General features: G+C 38.8%; 1 protein-coding gene across 1 annotated transcript in view; it reads right to left on the bottom strand.

Annotated features, from left to right (window-relative positions):
- The window catches only part of LOC115272233 (fatty acid desaturase 2-like protein FADS2P1), a 30,486-nt gene extending 20,483 nt beyond the window's left edge, over positions 1–10,003 (bottom strand). Inside the window, exons 1-2 of the mRNA XM_029915309.1 lie at positions 9,677–10,003; positions 2,268–2,378 (exon numbers count right to left, since the gene is read on the bottom strand). Of these exons, the coding sequence (XP_029771169.1) occupies positions 2,268–2,378; positions 9,677–10,003 (438 nt within the window). The remainder of the gene's footprint in view (positions 1–2,267; positions 2,379–9,676) is intronic.
- Between the last annotated feature and the right edge of the window lie 236 nt (positions 10,004–10,239).

The raw sequence follows: 10,239 nt of genomic DNA on the forward strand, positions 1-10,239 counted from the left end.
TGCCTTTGAGGATGTGTCAAGTAGGAGATTGCTGCGGTGGAGGTCTAGGAGGTTTTTTCCTACTTTCTCCTCGAGGGTTTTGATGGTTTCCTGTCTCACATTCAGGTCCTTCAGCCATTTTGAGTTTATTGTTGTGTATGGTGTAAGAGAGTGGTCTAGTTTCATTCTTCTACATGTTGCTGTCCAGTTCTCCCAGCACCACCTGCTAAAGAGGCAGTCTTTTTTCCATTGGATACTCTTTCCTGCTTTGTCAAAAATTAATTGACCGTACATTTGTGGGCCCAGTTCTGGGTTCTCTATTTTATTCCATTGGTCTATGTGTCTGTTTTTGTGCCAATACCATACTGTCTTGATGATGACAGCTTTGTAGTAGAGGCCAAAGTCTGGGATTGTGATGCCTCCCGTTTTGGTTTTCTTCTTCAATATAACTTTGGCTAATCACTGATTCAACTTTTAAAGGATCTGCTTCCTGGGTTCATCTCTCAAGCCCCCACCAACTTTGGAATTTTGTAGGCCATGGATAACTTTAAGAGGCCATCTCTAGAGTGCTTGCCAACCTAGTCACCTTTTCCAACTCATTTATTGTACAAAGAAAAGGGTCAGCAAGCCCAGAAGAGCACTGGTCTGAAATCATCAGCAAGTAGGTGATAGAGGCAGGAATTCAACTTATGCTTTCTGACACAAGAAACTTGTGCTCATACTGATTGTTTATACATGTACAGCTGAGTGTATATGTATTATTTTGCATGCACACACACGTATCTGAGTATCTACATGGTTACACTAAAGAAAAATTTTGGCACACTTTTACCCCCAGAAACCAATACTATTTCAGATAATGAATGGTCATCTTATAATTCTTAACCATTAGTGGATGCTCTTTTCCTTTAAGAACACTTTAGGAGAAAAAATTAAGCTTTCATCAACTTTTAGAGCCTCCTGCCCTAAATATGGGGACATATCTGGAGGTTTGTCAATTGCTGGTGTCATGAGCAAGTAAATTTTATTGGCCATTTACTACCTTCTAGACTCTGTTCTAAGTCCTTGGAGTGCTTTTAACTCTTTCCATAACACTCCAATATCTCATAGGAGGTTGGTGCTACTGTCGTTGCTGTTTTAGAGAGAGAGAAACTGAGCCATGGGGAGGTTTGGGGACTGGCCTGAACCCATACAACCCGTGGCAAGGCTGGGCTGTGCACCCTAGGAGCCCTCACTGCAAAATACATGGCTGTGTTTCCTGAAACGCAGCTGTGTGGGATGCATGTGGACCTGAGGGGGGAGCCTAAGTGTTTGTCTGAGGTCTACACAAAATCAGTTATGTGTCTTCAGAATCTACCTGTTCCCAGTGAGTTTGTCTCCTCATTTCCTGAAGCAGAAGTATAATCGTTATTCTATCCTCTTTACAGTGATATAAGGATCAGTATTTGGTAAAAATTATTTCAGAAGAATTGCACAGAATGTAAGCAGTTTTAAGGAGACAAATTGCAAAAGATAAAAGAAGGAAATGCTCAGTATTAGTCAAAATCCCTTTAAACTTTATGTAAAATCATCCTAGTGAATGTCTAATCTTACAAAGACCCTGTCCTCTGGAAGACAGTACTTCAGGTAGCCAAAATATTAGAGAACAAAAGAGTGGCACCCTTCCTTGGGAATATCTAAGGGATTGGGGCCAGAAAGAAGTAGCTTGGAATCCAGGTTCCTTGATACACCAACTATGAGACTTTCAGAAAGTAATTTATTTTCCCTGGACTATAATTTCACCTAATGTAAAAAGGACTGCTGTTAGGATATATTCACAACTTTCATTTAATAGCTATTTATGGAGTCCCTACTACATGTCTGATCCTATGCAGGTGGGTTCTTGAGGACATAGAGATAATATACATATTCACTGCTTTCATGAGCCTTACTTTAGCAATGAATATAGTCACAGACTTCAAACAATTATAAGCCATCACTGGACAAAAATTTTATATGGTAGTTTTCTGGAATAAAGGAGGTACTTAGAGGCACAGAACTTCCGGGTGCTGTAGGACCAGATGATTCATTCCTTTCTTACACAGAGGTTTAAGAGTTCTGAATGTCTAAGGAGGATGACATTGTTTTGTTAATATGTAGAAACTACTCATTTATGCTATTACAGGCTCACTCAGGCACAATGGTGAGCTTCTCACAAAAAAGGATAAAACTTGGATATGTCAGGAAATGATCAACTGGCCTTTGTCCCCATTTCTCCACATGTTCCAGAATCCTGAGATCCCACTCACACTTTTGTGTTTCTCCTGGCTGGGCTCTTCCGGAGCAAGTTCTCCAATGAGCAGCGGCTTAAGATACAATTTTACAATGTCAAGGTTCACGTGCATGGCTCTGAAGACATCCTGTAAATCACAGAGAATTATTAGAGGCTTATGAGACACATGCTTATTTACAGAATAGCTCCCTTCCTTACCTCATCCTGTGCCCATTTTAGGAATCAGTAGGCTCTATTAGAGAAGATTTCTTCTAACCCCAGGTTGATGCTTCAAGTTGAATAATCAAAATTACCCTTGTAAATACTCCATGAAAGTATGCTGGAGATCCACCTACTTGATGCACTGCTTCATTAGACAAGCCCAACACAGCCAGGATATTCTTGAGCATTGGAAGAGATCACTGTTTACTTTATTGAGCACCAGAAAAATTCATTTCCTTGAGTTAATGAGCCATGATGAATCTTTCAAGCCCAACATCAGGTTGGTGGAAGTTGCTCACACAGAAGCACATAGCAACCATGACTAGCTGTGAAAATCACATTTCCCATCAAATCTCCCTCTTGGTTCCTGGCCAAACCCAAGAGGAATGAAACATTTGAATTAAGTTATTTTTTAAAAAAACTGGTTAAAGTTGACATTGATAGTGTAGGATTAATGCACAGGAGAGAAAGGGAGTACAGCCCTTGAGGTCTGAGCTGTCTAAAGTACACACTCTTTGGAAAGTTTGTCACTGGAGGGGTCTCATCACTCTTTCTAAAAAGTGCTGGAACAATCGCTGCAAGGGTTGTGACAGCCAGACACATACAGGTGACCAACTATTTTTCCCCATCTCAGATCCATGTTAAGCAGCACATTATACAGGCTGTGAGAAACAGTGATAGTTCTATATCCTGCTTATATTTGGAAGTAAGAAATATTCTCTTCCCTCCCAAAGAATTAAACAGATTTCAAGGAAGGAGAATTCTCCAAGGGGCAGATGTCAGACTTTCTGCTGTTGCAACTGTGAGAACAGGAGTGATGAAAAATGAGGAGATATAAACAAGATCATAACTTGAATATGTGGGAGCCATACATATGACTCTAAAGTGCTGGTATTCCATAGTACTGACTAAGACAATGAACCCTGGAATGGTCCTCCTCCACCTAAATTCTGGTTTCTACTTACTAGTTGTGTAATTGTGGACAAGTTTCTTGAACTTGTCTGTTTCTATTTTCTCTAATATAAGGCTGATGGTAATAGCCAACCAATTCATAAGGTTATTGTAGGGATTAAGCAAATCAACATTTTAGCTGTCTTTCTTGTATATATACTTCAAGTCTAAGAATATTCTCTTCAACATAGCAACTCAGAGGTTTTCTTCATATACTCCAAAGCCTAATGGTATGATCTGAATTGTTTTACTGAATATGATGAATATTCCATCTTCAAAGTGTAAAGCAACTTTGGAAAAAAAATCTAAGAACTACATAGAATCCTATTTTATAAGATGTTTATATAATGAATAATATTATTCAGAAGGGTGCGGTATCAACTCTTTAGGCTTACTTCTCCTAACAGTCTCTATATTCAGTGATGTAAAAAGGATTTTGTAATTGGTAGAACCAGTCCAGTCTCTACTGTCCATTCTGTTTCTGCATACTTCCTCTGTTCCTCTGGGAAAGTCTGCACTATATAATTTCAAAGGTGTTTCTTAAGTATCACATTCTGCAAGTCTAAAACTTAGTTTCCTGAACTAGGAAGATAGCCATTCAGTGATTAAGAAGCAAATTAAAGTATTTCAGAGTGATCTATGTTGGCAAATAATATTCTATTTGTTTAAGAGCAGATTAAGATTAAAAACATTCTGATGGATCAAGATAAGAGTGTAGAAGAAAGGTAAGCCATTGATTTTTTTTTTTTTTTTTTACTCTGAGCAGTCCTGCAGAGTCTTGGAACAGTGTGCTGACAATAACATTCTTCTGGGTAATTCTTTTTCTGATTCCCAGCAAGATTTGTAGGCAATACTGTGATAACAGATCCTAAAAACCAACAGAGTTTTTCAGCAAAGTAGGCATTGCCCTGCTATGTGTATCTCTTCATTGTACTAATGATCAGTACAACAAAGGAGTTTAGGTAGTCTTAGATATTCGATGTAAAAGAATTTTTTAATAGAATCTGGATATTGTGGAAGTTGTGAAATATTCTTTTTGAAAGACCTGTAAAAACAGGCTATGTTACAACACTCTTGGGCAAGTATATTTCCTGCTGAAGGAAGGAGAGTGGGTAAAACTAAAGGAAGAGGAGATAGTTCTAATATCTGTTAATTATTTCCTGTGTACAAGAGACTCCATGGGCCAACTGATAACCAACCCGTAAGCATTGAATATCACTTTGTATCTGTGATATTCCATTGCTTCTTCTGTAAAGATAAAGATACCAAGTCTCAGAGGAGAGAAACATCTTGTCCAAAATGCCACAATAAATAGGTAGATAGGAGAACCAGGGTTTGAACTAAAGCCTATGTGATTTTAAAGCCATGAAGCTATAAAAGTTTATTCCACTCATAACATGCATAGTTCCTTTTGTGAAAGGCCTCTTAAGAGAGAAGTGATGCCAGATTGTTTGGGATGATGCTAAAATCAATATGTATCTGCTGGGCAGATAGTAATGATGTCTCTGCACATTAGGTCTTAATCCCTTGAATCTGTTTGCCTCTGGCTCCGACTGACTTCTCCAGGCTTACCTTTCACCATTACCCTTCATGAACCATCTTGTCCACCAGACCTTATCTCTCCTCATTCAATAAACATTCCATGCCTGTCTATTGTTCTGAGGTTTTGCATATACTGTTTCCTTGGTCTTGACTGCCTTCCTCCATTTTCTCTCTATAAAAACTTCTCCTCACCCTTCAAGATTCAGATTAAAAATTGCTTCCCCCTAACTCAGGAAAGTTATTTACTATTTCCTCTGGGCTCCTCTAGCTTCTATAGCTTTTCAAATTATATTTTAATGAAGCTGTGTACTTGTCCCTTCTCTACTGGTCTTTTTGTGTTTCTTTTTAAAATTTAGTATAATATTCATATAGCATTATATTGGCTTCAGACGTACAACAGAATGATTTGATATTTGTATGCATTGCAAAATAATCACCACAATTAATCTGGTTAACATCTGTCATCTTACATGGTTACCAAATTTTTCTCTCTTGTGATGATAACTTTTAAGATTTAATCTCTCAATAATTTTCAAATATGCAACACAGTATTATTAACTATAGTCACAGTGCTGTACATTATATCCCCATGATTTATTTATTGTAACTGAAGGTTTATACTTTTGAACTTATTCACCCTTTTCTCCTACTGCATACCTCCTGCCTCTGGTAGCCACCAATCCATTTTCTGTATTTATGACCTTGGTTCTTTGTTTTCTTTTTTAGGTTCCACACATAAGTAACAGCATATGGCATTTATCTTTCTCTGTCTGACATATTTCAGTTAGCATAATGCCTTCTGGGTCCATCCATATTGGGGCAAATGGCAAGATTTCATTATATTTTATGGATGAATTGTATTCCATGTTGTGTGTGTGTGTGTATCACATTTTCTTTATCCATTCATCTGTAGTTTTGTAGCATATACTGAAATCCAGCGTTGTACTTTCTCCAGATTGCTTGTAGTAAATTGGTCAGTTTGTAAGGAGAATACTTTCTCTGCCCTTTATTTGGGAGGAAACCTTTTTGGAATGGAGAGTGTTCACTTGAAGTCACCCAGATTCCCCTTCATACACAGGAATAAGCAGAGGGTTATTTTTCCACAGCAACTCATTTTATTGTTTGAGAATTTTCATCATTTCAAAGCTCTTCCCTATACCAAGATTTTTTTCTGTGATACTTTCTGCTGAACTCCCACCCCAGTTCTCTTTCTCTCTGCTCTCCCTCCCAAACTTGCTCATCCTCCTGGCTTCCCTATTCTGTCATGGATATAACCATCTAATTCCCTATGTCACATACGCACAAGTCAGTCAGACTGTTTCTCCCTGATTACTCAATCACTTACCACATCTTATAAATTATGTCTTCTAGACATCCTTGCAGCTGCCCCCTCTTTTCCATTCCTGTGGTCAATGCCTTGTTCAGGTCTTTAACATATTACTTGGGCTCCCTCCTTAATTTTGGCTGACTCTTCTTCAGTTCAACCATCACTTAAGTGCCAGACTGGCCTTTCTGAAAGAAAGCATTTCCTCATGGCTCATCTTTACCTGTTAGAACCTCAGCACTCTTTTCTCTTCTACTCTCTACTTTTATCTAGTTCTCCACTTATTCTCCACTACTCCACTACTCCATTACTCTACTCTCCCCTCTCTCTACTTCTCCACCTATTTTCTACTTTGATCATTGTTCCAGTGAGGACCAGATTACTTAAGAAATGTTGACAACCCAGAGAAGATGTAACTACTATTCCTGATTATTACTTTCCTTTCAACAACAGCTTAGAAATCCTGGTTGGTTTTGTTGTGGTGATTGGGGGTGAGGAGGGATGCTGACTTAGGGAAGTGTCATTATGTGTAGTGGAATAAGAGGAAGAAGAGGAAGACATGGCTCAGATTTCAACATCCTTTCTCTCCTTCCCCTTTCTGTTCTTTCTCTGTCTATACTTCTCCTCTCCTTTCATTCTCTCCTCCTCATGCCATGATAGTCATTGACACTAACTGAGCACTTACTATGTGCCAATATTATCCTAAAAAGAAAGTGGCTAAGCTGGGATGCCCATTCTGGCTGGGTGTTTAGTCCTAATGTGAATCCTATTTTCATTCCACCTCTATGCACATCCTCTCTTCTTCCTGCCCTAGCTTTGTCTTCATTGGTTCCATGCTATCCTTTTGGAACTGCATACAGCTCTCCTGTCTTCCACATGGTAGTCCTCCAAATAGCTGGATGGACTTTTCTATATTTCCTCTAAGATTTTTCACCCTTTACCTGTCATATTGACCTTTGACAATCATGAGAAAGAGCTTGAGTTTCTCAGTGTCCTACTTAAAGCCTAATGCTCAGAGATAAGAAATTGGTCAACCAACACACAAGACATTTAACTTGCTCCCTTTGTTCTAGACATGTACACATATCACAAGATTGCATTTATTCTTCTTATGGTCCTGGAACACATGGTTGCCTTACATGAAACTTGTGGCCAAGTATTGTTTCATATGCATGTCTTGTCCTCAAATGCTTTGTCATCCTCATTTAATAACTGCAAAATAGCCCATCATCTGGATATACTGATAACTATATAATCAATTCTTCTTGGACCTACAGTTTGTATCTGGCTTTTCCCCAGGAAACTCTCATCAGATTAGAAGACTGGGCCCAGACTGTAATAATTAGCACTACATCATTAGTTTTAAATCATATTGTTTGAAAATAATCACACAACTCAGATAGGAAATAACAGGACTTGACATACCAATTTTGTTTTATGGAAACTTTTTTTTGGAGAAAATCAGAATCCATCTCAGAAGAATTAAGTAATAATGAAACCAAAGCACTGCCATCTTTTCAGTGTCTAATCTGTCCCAAATGCCATAAGGACTACTGACTTTCACAAGGCTAAGATGAAAGTGTTAGTATCCACACTTTCTAGATAAAAAAGCTGAGGCTTCAAGAGTTTCAGCAACCTCCTCAAGACATTCTTAGCAAGTTGTAGAGCTCTGGTGCAAACCAGGCCTTTTTATTCCCAAGCATGTACTCTTAATCCTTTTTTATTCCCAAACATGTATGCTTAATCATTATCGTTAAACAAGGATTTTAGAATGGCTGACTACATGAATGAGTGAATTAATGATCTTGTGGGAAAGATTATCATTATTACCTTTTTAGGAGGAGGGTGGAAGCTTGGAGGAGAGTTTCCATGTAAATAAAAAAAAGGTCTTTCATCTGTGTTGGTGCAGCCATGGGTTGAAGTTCAGCTCACAGAGACTATACTTTTCTTTAGTCCACAGTTGCCTTTCAGGGCACAACCTAAAAACACCTCTTAGGTTGTTCAGTAAGCCTCTGATTAGAGGTCTCTTCTGTCCTGCCATCCTTCACTAGAGAGCATGAAGCTTCTCCACTATGGGCCCCTCTGCTCCCAATCAGATGAAATCAAATATAATTAGGATTTCTAAGCTGGTGGTAAACAGGAAATAATAATCACACCTTTGAGGCTATGAATGCCAGTGAGATAAATCATAATAGTTAAAATTTAATGAAACTTTATTGAGTGTTTGGCATTGTGTTAAACACTTTACAAGCATTAGTCCCATTTACCATAAACCTGTTAGATTGGTAAGGTTATTTCCATTTTGCAAAAGATGAAGCTGAGGCTGTGAGCATTTCAACAACTTTCCCACGTTCACATATCCAGTTGTTGCAAAACCAAGGTTCCTAGATTCTGAGTAGTTATGGAGTTGTGCGTTTGTCAGAACTCTTGTGGAGCCTCCCATTCTTCTTGAACCATCCTCCTTTGCAAGACTCTTTTCTTTGAACATTTTTGGATTTACTTACATAAAGTCTGGGATACATGGTTGAACATGCTCAAGATTTTCATCCTTAATATATGAATCCCAAGGTGGCATGGATATTTTCTCCTAAAGTCCTGATGGTTTTTATTTTATTAATTAATTCCTACTTGTTGGCTAGCATTGGATAGGAGGCATGTTTTTTTCCTAACTTCTTAGAGATAAATATCATCAGAAAATTAAACATTTATCAGCTCAGCTGTCTCAAGTTGAGTGAGTTTATCAGTTATTTCCAAGGTGGTTGAAGGCCTGCATCTTTGCCAACACATCGTCTGAGCTGATTCTGTAACTTGGCTTTGAAAAGCACTATCCTTAATTGTAGGTTTGTGTTACTGTTATTAACAACATTTTGATGCCTATCAGATGAATTACTGTCTTTCTTTTATACACACTCATTTATAAGAGTATGAGAAATTTCTAGCTGGACATAGACATTATTTTTACCCAAATTTTACTCACCCATTTGTAACTTTTTTCTTAAAAGAGAGTGATAGATGGTCACCACACTTGTGGTGAGCATAGTATAGTATATAGAGTTGTCGAATCACTATATTGTACACCTGAAACTAACTCAATACTGTGTGTCAACTATACTAAACCAGCAAACAAACAGTGACTCCAGTTCAGAACAAAACACTAAGACAAAACAAAACCCAAAATACACAAACAGTATCCAGTGTCAGCATCTGAGCCCATCCCAAAGTAGGAGCTAGGCCTTGAGGCTTTGTTGGTTTCATGTTCTTGCTGGATAGGAATCCTGAACAATTGGTTTGGGAGGAGAAGAGCAATTGTGGAGTTTGAGCACGTACTCAAAATGCTTTTGGGAAGAAAGCCAAGTCCCAGCCACCCAACAGCTGGAAGAGAGAAGGCAGAGTTTTGAGTTCCTTACCGTGGCGTCTTCCCCAGCATAGTGGTTGAGGACTTGGTTCCCCCCTGGATGCTTGTGGGCCCAGCCAGTAACATTGTAGACCTTGCGATTTATCACCAGCCACTGATCAGTCTTCTGATTATGTTTCTGGATCTCCTGCCAGCTGTACATGTTAAGACTTTCTCTGGGCATGGCACACCTCCCATTTGACTCCTGCTTTACAGAGACCTCGCCTCTCCCATTTGCCACTGGTTTCCCGTTGGCTTGATACTTCTCACCCATGTTTTGGTGACCCTCTTCAACGAGGCTCCCACTACCTGGATGCTTGTCTTCAAGCGTCATTGTCATTATACCTCTGTGATTTCTGGATTGACTCCTAAAATTTCTAATCTTTGCCTCTGATTAAACAAAAAAAAAATGACACTTTTCCTTTCTTCTTATTGTATTGCAGTGCGGATGTCTGCACAGAAAACTTTTTAGCCTAATTATCTCTTCACAAAACTGACAGTGAGCTCATCCCCAGACAGACACCTCTCTGTCTGTCCTGGTCTTCTCTGCCCTGATAGAGGCTGGATCACCTTCCC

Source organism: Suricata suricatta, chromosome 11, assembly GCF_006229205.1.
Source record: "Suricata suricatta isolate VVHF042 chromosome 11, meerkat_22Aug2017_6uvM2_HiC, whole genome shotgun sequence".
In the NCBI taxonomy this organism is placed as follows: Eukaryota; Metazoa; Chordata; class Mammalia; order Carnivora; family Herpestidae; genus Suricata; species Suricata suricatta.